This window comes from Carex rostrata, chromosome 32, assembly GCF_964058835.1.
Source record: "Carex rostrata chromosome 32, lpCarRost1.2, whole genome shotgun sequence".
Lineage (NCBI taxonomy): Eukaryota > Viridiplantae > Streptophyta > Magnoliopsida > Poales > Cyperaceae > Carex > Carex rostrata.
In genome coordinates this window covers 1,743,958-1,762,743 of record NC_135949.1, presented here as the reverse complement: position 1 = coordinate 1,762,743, position 18,786 = coordinate 1,743,958, and the positions used below count along the sequence as shown (strand labels likewise).

Below are 18,786 nucleotides of genomic sequence, written 5' to 3'. Positions count from 1 at the left end.
CATGTTAAATGATTGTAAATTCAAACATCTCACTCTTTTGAAAGAATAGTTTAAATAGTTTAAGCATGTTTAAGCTATTTTTTTTTTTTTCTTCACATGTTAAATAAAATCTTTCATACTTTAAATGTGAGGATTCAACATCAATTGAAAGAGTTGTCATCGTATTTACATGACAATGAAAAAAAAAATTGTTGTACCTTTGTATAAACCACAATTTCATGATATGGAGTTGGTAAAATTTACTCAACTATATATAATCTTGCTTTATGCAATAAGCAAATTGAAGAATCCTAAGCGTGTTAAGGTTTTTGTATTTTGCATTTAACCCCTCCTACCAAAATAATACTGAACAAATTAATCCAGTATGGTGTAAAACTAAAAAACTAAAAGAATATTAATAAATGAATCTTTGTTATTTTTTTAATTCCAAAATATTAATTTCACTAAGTTGAAAGCTATAGGATATTGGAAGAAAATCAATTAAACTAACTCAAAAGATATGCTATTATTAATGTGTTGTTTATATCAATATTATCAGAATCAGATCGGTGGTTGAACCGTAAAAAATCAAAATCGGACCCAATCACAAGTTCGATTTGGTTCACTTGAATAATCGTTTATGCTGTTGGACTGGTCAAAACCGCTTAAATCGGTCGGTTTTACTAAAAAAATCGATGAATTCTTTTGAGAAGAAATCTGATTCAATACAAATTCATTTAATTTTCAGATTTTAATTAGTATTAGTCGGAGAAAATATAGATTGGAAACGAGAAGGAGAAAAAGAACAAATGAAAAAGAAAGAAAAAGAATCTAACGGTGGTTCCCAGTACTTTAATAGTCAATAAAACATTCCAAAAGCTCAAAAAATGACACATTAATTTACTCTTTTAAAATTATACTAAATGCATTGTGGATGCCAGGATGTACAAGTAAATCGTTACTTTTATATATATATGACAAAAAGGAAAAAAATTAATTATTCTTATATATTAAGTATGAGTTTCTTTTTTTATTGCAGAAAGATATATGTCGGATATTTTTCAAACATGTTTATTTTTATCATGTAACATTTAATTTTTTGTGTAAAAATAAAATTTGCAATTTACCTCTACTAAAATTTCTATTCAATTTTAAGTTTTATATATGCTCTTGTATTTTAATTAAAAGTGAATCATATGAATATTATATTAGCTATAAATTGTTGCAATCAATAATAAATATGATATTGCCTTCAAATATTGTGTTGATAAGATGATCTGATCTGAATATTATAACAAATCGAAGCATTTATATATAAGTATATTGAGAATGTGTCTTTAATTCTTTATCACTCAGTTTAATTCTTTAATTTGTTTTTGATTTTTCCTAAAACTAAATAGTATATAATAATATATTTATTATCTATATATATGATAACATGTTAAAAAAAAATGAAGGTATGCCCTTGTCACCAATTTTTGTTGGATTGGCAAACACCGTAATCTGAATTATATATGTTATTCTTTTTCATGACATATTTATATTGGTTAGTTGATCATGATAAATATTATTTTAAATTATTATGTTTATTTTTGAAAGTTAATATATATTTTTGTTTGAAATAACAGATTTAAAATGAATGTGGTTTTTTCCTATATGTTCTGCAAATGACATTCACATCTCATTTAAGGGAATCTTAACAATTATAATTTATTAAATAACTTTTAGATTTTTTTTCTTTCTTTTTACTACGTGTTTTTGCTTATTTTTTATTTTATTTTATGTATGTTATGTTTTTTTTTATTTGAGATAGATTTGTCACTGTTAAAATTTTATTACGTTTTGTTTGATTTAGAAAAAAATTAGATAAATCATTTTAAATTTGAAATTGAAATTATTTTCTAATTTTATGCAGATAGAACCTACGGTTTTTAATTTTAAAAAAATATTAATGAAATAATAAAGCTTCTCTATTTGAAGCATTTACATAACTGACATCCTTATTTACAAAAGAAAATTGAGTATTGTCAATTTTTAAGCCAATAAAGAGAACCAACAGGTCGGGCCGAGTTCCCATCCTCTGAGATACCTCAAAATTGGAGTGTTCTGTTTGAAAATCACAACCGTTCAGATATATTCTGCACGAATATCAAAGCACAAATAATACTGACCCTGCGCTATCCCCGAATAGGCACCGCACATGTCGGTCACGCAAAAGTTGAGGTATTTGACACTCACCCCGTCGAATTCACGTCCCCTCACTCCTCAGGTTAACGGACCGAGTACAAATGAATCAGATGGTCCAAAATTGTTCTATTTAACTTGGCACGAATCTCGAAGCAAAAATAATACTGTCTCCTCTGTCATCCCGAACAAGGACCAGCTGACAGTAAATCTGAGCCGTCCGTTTCAATTGTGTTGAGTCAAGTACCTGAGAGGGTACGGATTTGGAATTCAGATCCAGTGAAGTAACCCAAAATTAGGTTTTAAATCGGAACCGTCCGATTCGAATCCGTGATAATTCATCTGAACTGAAGAGCATACATCTTGATAGAGGTTTGCTAAACCCCTAATGGGTTGAGCCCGTTTTGCCCGACCCGTACCCGTTACCCGTGGTACCCGTACCCGTTGCCCGGGTACAGACGGGTAGACGGGTAGACGGGTACGGGTAATAAACGGACCGGACACCCCTATTTTGAAAAAAACCCATTGTACCCGTACCCGTCTACCCGCCAACCCGTACCCGCCTACCCGTACCCCTATACCCGCCTACCCGTACCCGTCTACCCGTACCCGTTACAAAATTTGAATTTCAAAATTTTTTTGGCGGCACCCCTATAGAATTCAGATCCAGTGCAATACCTGACTTAGTAGAATGAGATCTGAGGCATCAATTTTAATTTGGCATGAATCTCAAAACGGACCCCTATATCTAAACTCCATCCATCCATGTCCTTTAACTTGGCACGAATCTCAAAGCATAAAAATTCAGAAAAAAACAGAAAAGAAAAAAAAAAAAAAAAAAAAACCCGCCCGTACCCGGGGTACCCGTACCCGTCAACCCGCAACGGGTACGGGTAATAAACGGGTAGGGTAGAGGTTTTGGGAAAACTACCCGTCTACCCGTTGCGGGTTGTACCCGTACCCGTCCTACCCGTCTACCCGCCCTACCCGTTACCCCTAACGGGTTACCCGGAACGGGTCACGGGTAACCCGTTAGCAAACCACTACATCTTGAGCAATAGATCCGAATTTCGAAGTGATCATGAGCAACGGATTTGAATCGTACGGTTTCGATCGAAAACCCAAAAGTTGGGTTACTTTATGGGATCCGGACCCACGTATCCGCCCCTCCAGTTTTCTTCAAATCCTAATCTGTCTAATTCCTTTCTCTGCAGACTGCAGGGCGTGAAATGCAATCAAAGCTTGGCATTGGTGGGGTCCGCTCAACAGCGACTCAGTGCAATCTCCTCCCCTTCTCCACCTCCTCCCCCTCACCTCTCTCTAACCTTCTCCTCACCGCTGCTCTCTCAAAGCCCAACCCGAGTACTACTTCCCTCCCCTTCCCCTCCATTTCTTTCCTCCCCCGGAACCGTCCAGTCCCAGAGCCTCTTCTCTCCCATCTCCTCTCCTCCCCTTCGTCTCTTCCCCCTTCCACCTTCCTCTCTCTCCTCAACTCTCTCATTCGCTCCTCCCGATTCCACGACGCCTTATCTCTCCTCTCTTCCCCTTTGCCTCCATTCCCTTCCCCTCTTTCTGCATCCTCTATCTCTTCCCTAATCCTCTCCTCCCTCTCCACTTCCAACCCTCACCTCCCTCTTGCACTATCCCTCTTTCGCCTTCTCCTTCTCTCTTCCCCAGATGCGCTTCCATCACTCCGTGCTTGTAACCACCTCCTTTTAGCTCTCTCCCGCTCCAACTCCGTACAGTCTTTCCTTGATGTATTTCAGAAACTTTCTCAAAGAAACCTTACCTTCTCTACCTTCACATACAATATATGCATCAATGCCTTCTCACGCTTTGGAGCCCAATTCTTACCATTATCTCTTTCTCTCTTTCAAAAGATGAAGACCTCTGACCCACCAGTCTGCCCTGATCTCTGCACCTACAACTCCCTTCTTCGTGCCCTCTGCCTCTATGGAAAGGTCGAAAATGCCCTCATTGTCTTCCATGACATAAAGGCATCTGGCCATGAGCCCGATGTATACACGTATCGTCCCCTGATCCAAGGTTGTTGTAAAACCTGCCGGATTAATGACGCACTTAAGCTGTTTGATGAAATGCTAACACGTGGAATTCGTGGTGATACCATTGTATATAACTCTCTGCTAGATGGGCTACTCAAGGCACGTAAGCTTGATGAGGCGTGTAAGTTATTTGAGAAAATGGTTTATGAAGGAATTCCTGCTTCAACATATTCTTTTAACACTTTAATACACGGCCTTTTCAAAAATGGCCGGCTGGTTGCTGGGTTCGTACTGTTTTGTGAATTGAAGAAAAAGAAAGGGACTTTTGTTGATGGAATTAGCTATAGCATTGTAATTACAGAACTATGTAAAGAAGGTCAAGTCGAGGAGGCCCTTGAATTGGTGAAAGAAATGGATGAGAGGGGCTTTATTGTGGATTTGGTCACGGTTTCCAGCTTACTGATTGGGTTTCACAAGTGCAAGAGATTAGACTTGGCCGAAAGATTGATGAAAAATGTGAGATACAGTTCAGTTGTGCTGAGCGTCAATCGGTGGAAGGAGAGCATGGAGGCGGCCATGAGAAACCCTCCAGATAAAGGGAAAGATTATACACCGTTGTTCCCTTTTTCGGGTAGTTTCGATGATGTATATAATTTAATCAGACTCAAAATTGGTGAAGATATAGGCGGTGGCGGTGCATCCTTAGATAAAGAGGAGGTAAAGGATGAATGGTCTCCTTCGCCATATTTGGACAAACTTGCACAAAATGCAGATTCTATTGACAACTTTGAGAGTGTTTTCAAGATTGAGAGAGGTAAAAGAGTTCATGGATTAGGGGATAAAACTTTTGATGTAGACATGGTCAATACCTATCTGTCGATATTTTTATCGAAAGGGAAGTTGAGCATTGCTTGTAAATTATTCGAATTATTTGCCACATTGCAAAGAGAGGAAGGGGCCAATAGCTACACATACAACTCTTTCATGAGTTCCTTTGTGAAAAAGGGATACTTAAGAGAGGCATGGGCTGTGCTACATGAGATGGGTGAGAAACTATGCCCGAGAGATATTGCAACTTATAATGTAATTATTCAAGGTTTAGGCAAGCTTGGCGAGGCTGAGGTGGCTAGTTCTGTACTTGAACAATTATCTAAAGAAGGTGGTTATCTCGACATTGTTATGTACAACACATTGATCAATGCATTGGGGAAGGGAGGGCAAGCTGAACAAGCTGATAAATTGTTCGAACAAATGGTGACAAGGGGTGTGAATCCTGATGTGGTTACGTTTAATACCTTAATTGAAGTGAATGCTAAGGCAGGAAGGGTAAAAGAGGCTTATAAGTATCTCAGAAAAATGCTGCTGTCAGGTTTGTCTCCAAATCATATAACTGATAACATTTTGGATTTTCTTGAGAAGGAGATTGCGAAGCAGAATCGCAACAAAGGGCCACATTGCGAAGAGAAAGTTTGATTGGCAAGAGATTAATTTGGACCTAGAGCCTTTAAGATAGTTCTATTTTTACATTTTGACATCAATATACATATAATTCTTTGTATTGATATGTGAAACAATTAAAAATTATCCACATTAATTTTAGAAGTTTCAAAGTGAAAGATTTATTTATCTTTGACTACAAGATAGCTTTAGAAATTATTACTGGCATGTGAGAAGAGGCTTCTTACAAATGAAATACTCCCTTGATTTCACACCACCCAAGTAAACACATGAAAGGTCAGGTTTTCCCTCAAGAAGTCATGTGCTCGTACAATGTTTTGTTGATCAAGGAACAAGTTTAAAGAAAATCTCGCAATCTCATCTTCCATTTTATCTCACAAGTGATTGTTGAGTCTTGATTCAATTCAAAAACTTTTAATTTAGCAAAGGTATACTTTTTGTTTGGGTTTGATTCTTTAGAGAAAATCCTTGACTGATGCTGGTTAAACAGATACTATTTCAGCCTTGTCTGGTTGAAAGCCCGTTAAAACTAAATTGAAAATAGAATGGCAAACAAGTAATAAATGCTCATGTGATTTACACAAAATACACTTCACTAATCTGTGAGCAATGGTATAATTAATGTACATTAATTTAAAATAAATAACACAATAACGAAAAATATACATTAATTTAAAAAGGAGCCACTTGTTAAGTAGCCTTTATTTCCTTTACTTTATTCTAAGTTGTTGCCGGGGGATGTGGTGGTGGTGGTTGTGGCAGGGGGGGGGGGGTGTTTCGGGGGATTTTGAATGGAACAAAATTACTTAATTTATTTTACAGTGGTAAGATCTAATGGGCCATCAGTTCAGGCTGAGAAAGGCGAGATGCGTAAGTGGTAACAAGTCGGAGCTGTGTAGGATCGAGCCTTTCCAGATATGGCAAGAATGCCTTCCCAAGCTTAACATAGATTTCCACAAGGCAAAGCAACGCCGTCTGCAGTAATCAAAACCAGTAATTAAGTTTCCTATTGAGGCAGTAATATGTGAATATATTGCACTATGTGGTTTTCAGTGTGGCACACTTCAGAAGTATTACATAGAAGCATTCTGACAAGGTTTCATTCAAGGTAGAGGGATCAAACCTTTCTGACATAGGGGCTCCGGTTTCCAGTCAAATCTAGAAGGGAAGGTACGAAGGATAGTAATTGAGTCATCAAGTCCTCTTGGGAAAATCGACATATAATCTGAAAAATCATATAAAAAATTTAATGAACAATGATGGCAGAGCATAGAAGTAAAATTTGATATTAATGCACAAAGAGCACTAGAGCAATAACAACTACTAGTTTGCCAGCAATTTGATCAAACTGTTATATTGTAATTTTGTTGGCCCTTATTTTGTTCATATTTTTCTTTTATTTCATTTCATGACCAATTGAAGTAAGGTAAGCTAATTAAGTTCAAAACAAGGTGTCTTGGCATAAGAGAAATAAATACATCCAAGACATTAACAAGGTGTCTTAGCTTCTAAAATTGCTGTAGTTTATACAATATTGTAAAAAATATCATGGAATGAAATAAAAGTTTCTTATTCATAACATGTAGATGTTACCTTAGCCAAGCTATTCGTGCAGACGATAAGGAGCTTCTCATCGTCACATACTAATAATGGCCTTATTGCCTACAGTAATATAAAAGAAAATATAAAAGAAATTAGAGATATTGAAAGATCTAAAAAACTAGAAAATAAAATAAAAAACCTGTCAAATTTTCATACCGCAAGGCATCTCAATGGTTCGTATTGTGATATCACCACGTTTAAGCATCTCTGAGCCTGATTTACAATCTACACACACAAAAAAAAAAAAAAAAAAGATATGCATCAGAAATGGAATTAGATCAACAAAAAAATGATGTTGCAAATAGGTAGAAGTTATTTACCGTCATGTCAGGGTCCTTGGTTGCATGGAGCAGTTTCATGATAAGCACCTCAAGATGTTCCTCCATTGAGTCTCTCTGGAATAACAAACACAACAATTTTACTTCTCAGGAATAATAAACCTTGCATTGATTTTAGAAAAATTTTAGAGCATACTCAGAGATGTATAACTGTACCTGTTTATCAAGCATCTCAACAAGTAAAGAGAGAGAGAGCTCTCTAACTGAGGGATCAGCGTCGTCTATCATCTCAAATAGTGCAATTGAAATTTGGTGTGAATGCTACATTGCATGAAAAGTAAAAAGGTAAATAAGCAAAATAATTCAATGGAAATCATCAGAAAATAAATGCCCGAACCAGCTACTGATATAGAGCTGATTAATTTAATCTCTTTAATTATTTACTTTTTCTTGGTTTTTCTAATACAAAAATATATATGGTACTCTAATAGTCGGTTAAATACTTAGTAATCCTAAATTAAACTAACCTTAAACCATACCGAGTTCCCTTTGTGTTTTGAAATTTCAACGAGTTGATGGATTGCTTCTAGCTTGGTCAAATTTGAGTTCCTACTATTCCCAGTGCACACCTGCAGCACAAATTATAAAGTATTTTAATTAAAGATTTTCTTGTTGAAGTGTCCTGAAGCAAGCAAAATATTAAAGCATTCCAAGCACATTCCAAGCATTCCAACAATAACTGGATTTTTCCTGTCCCTTACCCAATAACTGGGGTGTATACTGGTACAAATGATCAGGCTCTGCTGCCATGGTACAGATATACTATTATTCAATAGAAAATATACTTAACATACCTGGTTAAGGATTTGATTAATACTCGCTTCTTCATCTAACTGGTAACAATTCGCTGCATGCCCTGATTTCTCTTGCATGGAACTTGAGACACTTGCAAATTTCTGAAACTTCCCTTTAAGCCCGTCATAATTTTCCGGCATGTGAGAACTCGATCTAGACCCAAAATTCACTGATCTGAACTTAAGTTTAGGATGCAAATTGAATGCCGGCTCGATCACGCCATAACGGTCCATGGAAGGTGTATACCGTGGCCTCTGCTTCTTGGCTTGCATGAAATTTACCAAATCAACATCTATTCTAGGGTTACGCTGCTTCAGCGCCAACCTAATTGGTTTTTGTTCTTCAACTGACAAACCAGTTAAGAACCCTAATACAGATCCAGCGTCAAAGTTGCTATAAATGGTTAAAATACCAACCAGGGCAGCCTCTTTCAACCTAGTGTTCTTGTCTTTGAACAATATTACCAGTTTCCCGAGCCATAATTTGATAAAACTGTTAATGCTACCCAGGTAATTTTCTGTGTTTACTGTGCATTTTTCGAAATTTCCTTTGGCGTATTCGATAATTGCCAATTTTGCTCTTGGCGCCTTCTGTTCATCCAAAGACCTCAGAAGCCCAGGAAGAATGGAATCTATTCCGTAATTTTCAGAAATGATCTGCAAAATTTCTGATGCATTTTTCCTGATGGACTCCTTTGGGTCATGGAATCTTAAAAACACTCGCGGTAGAATCCTCTCTAGATAGTGCTCTGATTGTTTTTTGAACTTGGGAATCATTTCTTTTAGTGTGGTGAGCGAGGCATGGGCCACCTTGTAATGCGGATCGTCTAGATGTAGAAAAAATAATTTCATCACCTTGTCGAAATTTTGCAATACTTCTTGCAATCCTTTTGGCCCATGATTCAATAATGATTTCAAAAAATTAAACACAAAAACACGCATGATCCAGTCCGATTTAGGGTTTAATCCTTCGGTCAAAGCCTCTGTAAGAGAGGATGGTACATCGGCATATCCTGGCATTTCTCCTAACTTGAATTCGGTGGGGGTGTTTTCGAGGTTTTCATTCTTGTCCTTGGCCAAAAACCAATTTGTCATTTGTTTTCTCAAAAGGGGTCTTTGGAAATTTGGTACATAGTTGGAGCATGTCTCGTCTGAGTTCCTTGAATTAGGTTTTGATTCGGTGGGAGTAGGGTTGGACAGGGGTAAATCTGTCATTTTCTGGTGACCTATGGAGATAATACTTTTGTCATATACTGCTGAGTTTTGTGAAGAAAGGATTGGATCTACGTGAGGTTGAGTCTGAGGATCATAAGATAATGGCAGATTAAATCCTGTAACTGATCAAGAAAAAGGAGAAAATGTTAGAGGAAAGATACAGGTAAAAGAAAAAAGGAGATAAAGTGGTATACTTTATTGTACCACATAGAAACTGTTATAGCAGTGAATAGAGATATCTTTTGGCTAAAAAGATGATGGAAATCTCCTTTATTCAAAATGAAAGGGAATTGTTGTATTCAAATAAATATAATGTAGCTATCAGTAATAACTTACAAAAGGTCTTCTCACTAAAGAAAGGAACTCTTTCTGGTAGTTTACAGTGATGTAACAAGTTTTTCAGAAAATTCCCTTTTGTTATTTATAATATATTCTCGGAAATCTAATTTAATACGACTTGAGAATTGAAATTTTTTTATTCTTATCTGTACATACCTAAATCTAGATTATCTGAGCAGAGAAGAGGCAAATCTAGCATTTCTGATGGAACAACTTCTCCTTCTCCTTCTCCTTCTCCTTCTCCTTCTCCTTCTCCTTCTCCTTCTCCTTCTCCTTCTTTTCCTTCCTTTTCTTTTTCTTCTTTTTCTTTTTCTTTTTCTTTTTCTTCTTCTTGTTCTTTATTATCCTCCATTTTTATTTCATTTAAAGATAGATTTCTCTCTGGAAAATATGAATCCTCACTAGGAAAATTAACCTCACATTTCTCTACCCCTACAATATCATGGCTCTCAGTGACTGATTGAAAATCATTGAAGTCACCTTCTCTATCATCAATGACCTGGAGAAATATAGAATTTTGGTTATATTCATAGTGTTATTTTTTTTTTTTTGGAGTAATACCCAATTGTTTGTGCACATAAGACCAACATTTCTTAAATTTCTAACAAACATCCGAAGTCTTTGTGCAGTCATTGTACTGGTATCATAAAACTTTATTTGGTCATAGATTTAGAATTTTGCCCTTCTTGTGAGCTGGGCTTGAAGTTGGATGTAAACGAGGCCTTTCACTCTTTCATGGGTAGTTTGGTCATTCTTTTGCTTCTTAGACCAAATATTTAACAGCTGAGTGTTACCTACATATAACTCAAGATGTTTTCTAAGAGTACAATACATATTTGGGTTATTTGGAAAGGCAAAGGTTTCATCCAATTTGCAAAAAGCTCAAAATAGAAAGTGAATTCTCTTACGAAGAATAATTAGATCCATACCTCGCATTGTCCTTTGTCTAGAGGAATATCATGATTCTCGTTTCCATTGGAGTGTGGAATCGAGTTTTGAACTCCAAACTTAGAAGTTTTGTCCAATGAAGGAATCGGTTTCTTTTGCAAATCCCCTTCTTCATCATTTATTGCCTATGAGTTTAACAATCATATTAGGGGCGACATTCTGACAGCATGAATTACAATACCTGACCAATTTTAATCCGTTTTTGTCTTTTTTTGTCTTGTTTAGTTCTTTTTCCACGACATAAGCTGACTTTGGTAACTGAGGCTAATCACATCATTGGACTGGTTTCTGTGACCTCTAATGGGGCCTATACCTTAGGTCCAAAAAAGAAATACTTTTCTACAGTAAAAGTTTTTGTAATTGTACCTTTTGTCGGGCTGGATCAAAAGATTCGAAGAGGCGAAGTGACCGATCAGGCCAGGTCTTGGTGAAAAGCCGGTAACAAGCCCTTGCAGTTGAACGGACCTAAAAAAATTTAAACTTCAGAAATTAAAGCATGAACGCTGTAAAATAATGGAAATGCAAATTAGTATTAAAGGATACATTTAAATAGCTACGAAACAGTCAGGCCGGAAACCAAGATGTACTCGTTAGATAGTACTATCCTAGACTGGTACCAATATGGTATTGGTACTGTTGTTCAGGCTCAGTAACAACATATTTCCCAGTCCAATACCAATTAAGATCAATACTAACAAGCGCAGGTGTTCAGCTAGGTACTAGTTGTATTACTCTTGGAATAGATGGGAATTCACAAATATTTTTGGGTACCAATGATATGTCCTTTCCATTATATATATATATATATATTTTTTTTTTGGTTTCTTTTACACTTTGTAATAAAGGGGACTTTAGTGGGGGGGTCTTCTTTGTATTTATTATTATTTATTTATTTTTGTCTTGGTGAGGTTTGCTTAATATCTGCATCTGTAGCTTAGTATTTCAGACTGGATGTAGTAAGGGTTCATGTCATGATTTATATGTAAAAACTTTGGGTGTTTCATGATAAATTATTTATTTTTCTTTTAGATGGCATTACCTCACTTGTAGCATCTTCTATACAACATTTTATAAGATCTTCGTAAAGATCTGCTGCTTTTTGTACTTCAGGCGAATCACCCCAATTCTCTAACATCAAAAGTGCATACTCACAACACCTTCAAACAAAATTATATGCAAAGTAAATATTAGAACACAAATAAGAAAATAAAAGGAAAGTTAAGTTCACTAATTAGTAACAATTTCATGTGTAGCCCAAGACAACAGTAAATACAATGTGCACCCCTGAAACATAAGAAATTTAGATACGGTCTTGAAAAGATTGCGATATCACCAATATAAATTTACTTTCTTCAAAAGATAGAGAACAAAAGACTGAAGCTACTGTTCTTGTTTTTTCACATTACACAATGAATGACAGAGGGTCTGTGGGAGGATGGGTTGTTTTTGGTACATTTTAAGTAAATGGGAATGAGTAAACACTAAACAGTATTTTTTTGCATTTTCTGAGGAAGTTGGACACTCTTGTATGACTCTACTTTACTATTATCATACCTGGCACGAAGAACAGCACTTCTGTCATTCTTCGCAGAATCGATAATTCGAGGAATAACACGAGCCACCTTACAATTGCTTAAAATCTGTAGAACCACACTGTGGTTAATTGGATAAACTTGCAAGGCAATGCAAAAGCTTCTTAAAAACAAATTTATTGAATAAATAACATAGCTTTATACCGTCTTTATACAGTTGTCGGCTGAATCTCCAATCACTTGAATTGTGATGACAACAAGCTTAAACAGAACCTGAAATATGTATTCAGCTTTGATATTAGGCAACTAATATTTTTCAGATTATTAAACAATTTAAACTACAAACGTTTCTTCGGTCAAGGAGGAAAAAGTGAGATTGGGTAAGGTATCAATGAGGACAGATACTTATACTTTTAGATACTAGCCTAGATTCTGAAGCCAATACAATGATGAACATATCTAAGAAACAAAAATGTGAGGTCACGAGTAGAGAAGAGTGATGTTTTTTTCTTTTTTTTTCTTTTTTAATGTTGTGTTGATATCTGTCGATTTATTTGGTGTGTAAAAAAAGCCTTCAGTAATTGAAAGGTTGATACCACTTAGTAAAAAAATTAGTAGCACGTAATTTTCAGAACTATATCCCATGTGCGATTTGACTGTCCTGTGATTCAAATGGAACATTCTGTTGAATATTGACAGTCGTCAGAGGAGGAATGGATAGTAGGCATATCAGTTATAGCAACAAGACTAAGCAAAATATCTTTTCACCTTTCTTAGTCAGTTGTTTTCCACTTGATTGACTGTTAATGAGTTTGAGGAAATGCTAGGGATAATTTCATCTCCTTTCACTTAAAGTTTACTGAGTTTCAGTTTAAAGTTATGACAAGTTTTTGTTGTTATTTACAATCGTAGTCATATTCTGGGTATAACTTGCAAAAAATGAGGGAGAGAAAAACTTACTGGGATAAGTAATTCAGCACAAGCCTCGAATTCACGTGACATTTCTTTTGAGAAGAGACACAATAGGTGGCACACCTGAAACAAAAAAGTGTTGTGTCATATTAAAATTAAAAGTGTAACAACTTACAAAATTATACTGTATTCAGATGGTGAAATAATCAATTATTGTAAACACATTACAAAAACTAGGAGGAGTTCGCTAAACTAACAAAAATTTATCTGTCGGTTCTTTGCAGCTTTTTGTTATGTTGAAATACGATTGAGGAGACTTATGAGCTTAATTGAAGCTTAAAATATTGCATGCCAAATAAATCCAACATTTAGACCTAAAGCTGTTAATGACCACATCAAATTAATATACAAAATAGAAACCTGTTTGACCACACTGGATCGTCTATCAAGCAGCTGAGTAATAAATGGTGTGACAAGATGTTTTAAGAGCCCAGGAAATGATTTATACCGCGTAGCACCTGAAAAACAATCTCTTGCATACATCAGTATTATATGTACCCGTACTTGTTGGTTATCAATTTTTCTTTCAATGTTTTTCTCAGTGCAAGACTATATTGAGTGAAGCTGAGGCATCATTTCATGAATTAATTGATGCAAAATCAAATAAAATCAGTGCTTAGCTGCGTAGCTTAGTTGCTATTTGAGAAAATTTGGTGGGACCAACCTCTAATTCTACCAGTGTCATTGTAGTCGTCTTTACAATTTCTAGTGGAATTGATCAACATTATATACTTTGCAGTACCAAACAGAAAGAACCAGTAACTGATATATCTACCTTGTACCAGTACCAGTATCCTACATATAGCAGCATTTTTTTTTTTTTTTTTTTTTGTGAAAAAGTTAGTATACCTCCAAGAACTATTCCTTCCAGCCGTTGCATAGCAGCTGTGCGAATAGACCATTCTTTATCTGGCGCCATGTTAAAGGCTATCCGTTCTATTTCTCGTACCAATTCCTTATCTGAGTTTACTTTTATCACCTCAACTCCAAAGTTGCTTGCATTTTCACTCTGGCCTGGTAAAAAAAAAGGAAGCCAAAATGAATGCATGTAGCTACATATAATATCCACAAATTACAGAAAAAAAGTTCTTATTTACTATTTGCAAAGAAGACCCAAGTTGATTTGACATTAGAAATGAACATGCATGCTAGTTGGTCTTTAACATAACATGTCATACATTAAACAATAACCGAGTCTTCTGACATGACAGGATTAGAAATGATGGGTCGAGAAAATCAAATAAAAAATGATTTTTTTTTGCTTAATTATGTCTATTCTTGATGCGTTCCTTAATTATGTCTATTTGCAAAGAACTGAACTATAAAGGGGATTTAACTGGGCAAAGATAAAAGGAAGGGCTTGTCTGTAATTTCTTGATAAATGGGGGACACATGAAGTTGTTTCATCCATAAAATATATCTAAAATGTCATTACAATTTCTCCATATTAGACCTTATGCCAGCAATGAAACCTAAGTCCACCACAAGATAAAAGAAACAAGAAGATAAAAAGGAAAATGTAAGAGATCATGTTAATACCAGATGCAGTCGGTATGGCCATGAAATTTAATATAATTTTTGTCATACACTAGGCTGACTGTACGAACACTGTATTAGTGTTACCAAAGTAGTTACTCTTTTACTTCAAGATATATTTTGATTTGGTTTTATATAAACATAAACTCTGATAAATGTTCTACAGTCTTCCCTTAATTTCTCAAAAAAAAAAGAAATCCAAGTAAAATAAGAAACTAACCAGAAATTGTTGGTGTCTTTTTCGGACTTGACACCTTTGCCTTGGGGCTGATCTTTGTGCTGATACCGGAACCTTTTACCTCTCTAGTTGTGGTAATAATAGGTCTTAGATTTAAATCCGGTACCAAATCCTTTGCATCTCGTTTCTCTCTCTCTGCTCTCGCATTCTTCTCTTTCATCTGCCATGGATTATGTAAAAAGTTGAGTAATTACTAACAAATTGTTCATTTTTTGTATGTCATTTGGTTAGAAAACTAAGTTGGGTTCATTCATGCACAATGCATAAGTTAATGGACTAAGTTGCAAATATCAAAAAGTCAAGAATCTAATTACAAAAACCTTAAATTATATACTTTTTTTTTATTTTTATTCTATTTGGGAATATATTGTATTGGCATTTTCTGGTCATAGAGATTTGGGACTTCTAAACTTCTAAACAGAAATGTTGGACTTAAGCCCTTGTAAAGACTTGATTTTACTTGCACACAATGTTCTTTCTTAACATGCCATTCTTATTTCATCATCTAAACAAACCAAAATCTGATAACAAAATTGAATTAGAATAATAACCACGGGAGGATCATTTGCTAAAACCTAAGCGAAAAGAAAGAAGAAGAAGAACGAAACAATACATTAGTCGTGCACAGGTTCATTCGTTTCTCTTTCCTTTTGTCGCACCTGTCGCCATTAATTGAGCTCAGAGGCGCCATTAAACCCTCCCGAATTTTGTAAGTTCACTCTGAACAAATAAAATTCGAGAGGTAGAAGAGAAATTGGATGACTAGCAGAAGCGCAGGAATTCAGAATGTTACAAAAGAATCAAAATTTGAAAAACTTGCGAAAAATTGGGGGAGGTACGAAGAATTCAAATCCTCTGACATATCTCATATTTTGCGCGACTTTTTGGAGAATCTTAACCGTTCAAATACATTCTGCACGAATCTCAAAGCCCAAATAATACTGCCCCTGCGTTATCCCCGAATAGGCACAGGACACGTCGGTCACGCAAAATATGAGATACCTCAGAGGATACGCACTCAGGTACGAAATGGTGTACATGCGCCAAAATATTTTATTGTAAAGTACTTTGGACAAATCTAAAGCCGAGCCTAAACCGTCCGATTGATGTCAAAATTTCCACAAACGGTTTAGATTCATAGGACCGTTTAAATTGATAAAGTTATAAATCGTTCGCACGAATCTGGACGTAACTCGGACGGTCCAAACATGAACTTAGATATAATTTGTCCAAAGTGATTTGGACAAATCCAGTTCTCTTTCCGAAGGAAAAAGTTGCTCTCCACATAAACGCCAAAAACGAAGTAGAGGAGAATGTTATGTACTTTTTTGATTTGGTCCCTGTTTCTTTTTGTTATTATGAGAATACTTTTGTTTTTTTAATAATTATTTAAGTACTTTATATTCTTCATTGTTGCATTAACTGACATCATTCTAAGTACTTCAAACAGCCCCTTTCAAAAGGATACATAGGAATGCTTTTAAATTTGTTAATAACAAAAATATAAGGAGAGGATTCATGACCTCATGGGAACCTATCTAAAATACTAATTTCTACAACTTGCTAGCTTCTTTAGGATAATTAATTAATGAGGAGGGTTCAAATGCCTCCATGTTTTTGTGCCTCCATTATGCCTCCATCTCTTTCTATCATTTTCAAAGTTCAAACAGTCGATCCGAACCACTTAACCTAACCTCCATACTAAAATATGTTTGGAGACCAAATTTTATATTTTTTGAAATTTTTTTACTATTTTTCTAGATAGGTACAAAATCAGTAAATCTGAACCATCTAAAAACAGTATTTTTGTACCTATTTAAAAAAATAGTAAAAGAATTCCTAAAAATATAAAATTTGGTCTCCAAACATATTTTAGTATGGAGGTTAGGTTGAACGGTTCGGATCGACTGTTTGAACTTTGAAAATGATGGAGAGAGATGGAGGCATGATGGAGGCACAAAAACATAGAGGCATTTGAACCCTCCTCTAAATATGCATTTTAGCTGTACTTGAATGTTCATATTTCCTATATAATTATAAATTAAGACTGTCAATACTTTTATTAAAATTTAAGGCTAATTAATATGCAAGCTGCAGTGTATATTATTTTGGATTTGATTATGTTAAGAAAAATAGCAACTCTCTACTCTCTATTTTTTTTCTCTCTCTTCAAAAAAAGAGAAAAGAGAGAGAATAGCAAAGAAGAGAAAAAATTTTAAAGAGCAGCGCATTTCGTTCTCATATTTTCAATGTAATTATCTAATTATGTACTAGGAGTAATAATTTTCATATTTTGCTGTTTTTTTTCAGTATTAGATGAGAATTAAAGTTTTCAAATTCTGCACACTAAATTTTGAACATGTAACCCCCTACCTAAAAACAATTCTAGTTTTACAATTGTAAGTGTTGTTTAATTAATTGGTCGTCCCTCCTTTTTATCCAATATGTTAAGATTTTAACTCATGATAAGAAAGCATTTGTATCCTTAAATCAAAATAAGCACTAATAGATATTATTGCATATGTTATCTTAAAATTTGAAGGTGCTAAGTGTCAATTAATAAATCATTGACAATTGACAGATAACCAAACAAAATTCTTGCTAATTTGCATGGCGCCTTTATGTTAGTCTTGAAGAGGGGCCAGTTCATATATACGTAACCTAAGAAATTATTGTTTTGAGAATTGAATATGCAATTATTAAGAGAACAAAATCAGTTGGTACATTACATTAATTCCTCAGAAAATAACATATTTTGTAATAAGTTGCAAATCCACAACAGGTCAATTTAATACACAGAAATTGTGGAATGTGTGATATATACTATATATTTTGAAACTCTGACGCATAACCATAAAAAGTTCAATGCACACTAAGTAATTTGAAAAACTGGAATTAATGCTAATTAAGGTGCTTGCAGAATTAAAATTAATTTGCATCCTAACTTCTGATAGAACTAATGCTCTCAGTTAATTAACATTTTACATATATAGATATATACCTCCATGAGAGAGACAAGAAATCTTCTAGAAGCTTCCCTGACATGGTGGCTTTCATCTCCAAGTTTCTCCAGGACCACCGGCGTCATCCCGTCGAGGCAAGCCATGAGCCTCTGGTCGGCACCACCAGCAGACAATGCCATGACAAAAGACAGCGCATCGAGCGCCCCTCGGGAGACACTCGAGTCGGCATCTTTAAGTAGGTCGGTGCAGAGTTGAACGAGTGAGATTGATTCATCGACTGACAGTTCTTTGCCTGACACGTGCCATTTTGCCAGGAACTGGTCGATTTGCTGCATGACGGCCGCTTGGTTGGCCGGGTCGCCCGACCGGGCTGACTCCAGCAGTTCATCCATCTTAATTTGTTCTTGGTTCTCTTTGATTGTGTTTATGTATGTTGGAGGGGGGTTGCAGTTGAAGGGAAATGCCTATTTATGTAATATATATATATATATATATATATATAGATATAGATGTTATGTAGGCCATATGCTTTAATAATTTTATGATGAATAATCAGAAGACACAAAAATTTAGGCATATTTGTTTTAATTTATTGTAATGAAGTGCCTCTTCCATTGTTTTGGCAAGAGTAGTTGGCATTTGATGTCTTTATCTATTTACTATTTTCATTGTATGTTTGTTTTGA

The 18,786-nt window shown here is 35.2% G+C and overlaps 2 protein-coding genes across 4 annotated transcripts; one reads left to right on the top strand and one right to left on the bottom strand.

The window, feature by feature from the left end:
* The first annotated feature begins 3,388 nt into the window (after nucleotides 1–3,388).
* Nucleotides 3,389–5,767, top strand: LOC144548171 (pentatricopeptide repeat-containing protein At4g01570-like). Its single transcript, XM_078296878.1, has one exon. The coding sequence runs from the start codon at nucleotides 3,393–3,395 to the stop codon at nucleotides 5,637–5,639; it is 2,247 nt and encodes a 748-aa protein (XP_078153004.1). The 5' UTR covers nucleotides 3,389–3,392; the 3' UTR covers nucleotides 5,640–5,767.
* Nucleotides 5,768–6,181: 414 nt separating this feature from the next.
* LOC144547843 (CLIP-associated protein-like) lies at nucleotides 6,182–18,552 on the bottom strand. 3 transcript variants are annotated; one of them, XM_078296527.1, is made up of 20 exons: nucleotides 18,140–18,552; nucleotides 15,121–15,298; nucleotides 14,214–14,378; nucleotides 13,725–13,822; nucleotides 13,353–13,427; nucleotides 12,597–12,665; nucleotides 12,415–12,500; nucleotides 11,900–12,017; nucleotides 11,227–11,325; nucleotides 10,842–10,985; nucleotides 10,191–10,411; nucleotides 10,069–10,142; nucleotides 8,359–9,695; nucleotides 8,032–8,133; nucleotides 7,721–7,825; nucleotides 7,547–7,621; nucleotides 7,383–7,451; nucleotides 7,218–7,286; nucleotides 6,748–6,849; nucleotides 6,182–6,599 (listed from the first exon to the last, which is right to left on the bottom strand). In XM_078296527.1, the coding sequence occupies exons 1-20, from the start codon at nucleotides 18,491–18,493 to the stop codon at nucleotides 6,456–6,458; spliced, it is 3,684 nt and encodes a 1,227-aa protein (XP_078152653.1). In that variant the 5' UTR covers nucleotides 18,494–18,552; the 3' UTR covers nucleotides 6,182–6,455. The 3 variants fall into 3 exon arrangements, with proteins under 3 accessions (XP_078152653.1, XP_078152652.1, XP_078152654.1); XM_078296526.1 differs by having other exon boundaries at nucleotides 10,069–10,411; XM_078296528.1 differs by lacking the exon at nucleotides 18,140–18,552 and adding an exon at nucleotides 15,752–15,969 and having other exon boundaries at nucleotides 10,069–10,411.
* Nucleotides 18,553–18,786: the final 234 nt, after the last annotated feature.

What these genes read in the sequence shown, in the direction of transcription:
- LOC144548171 (XM_078296878.1), top strand. Translation starts at nt 3,393, where the DNA reads ATGCAATCAAAGCTTGGCATTGGTGGGGTCCGCTCAACAGCGACTCAG.
- LOC144547843 (XM_078296526.1), bottom strand. Translation starts at nt 18,493, where the DNA reads ATGGATGAACTGCTGGAGTCAGCCCGGTCGGGCGACCCGGCCAACCAA. An exon ending in TAGAAGATGCTACAAGTGAG is followed by an intron (nt 11,326 to 11,899) that starts GTAATGCCATCT and finishes AAATTTTTTTAG; the next exon opens with GTCCGTTCAACTGCAAGGGC. An exon ending in TTGAGATGCTTGATAAACAG is followed by an intron (nt 7,622 to 7,720) that starts GTACAGTTATAC and finishes TTGTTATTCCAG; the next exon opens with AGAGACTCAATGGAGGAACA.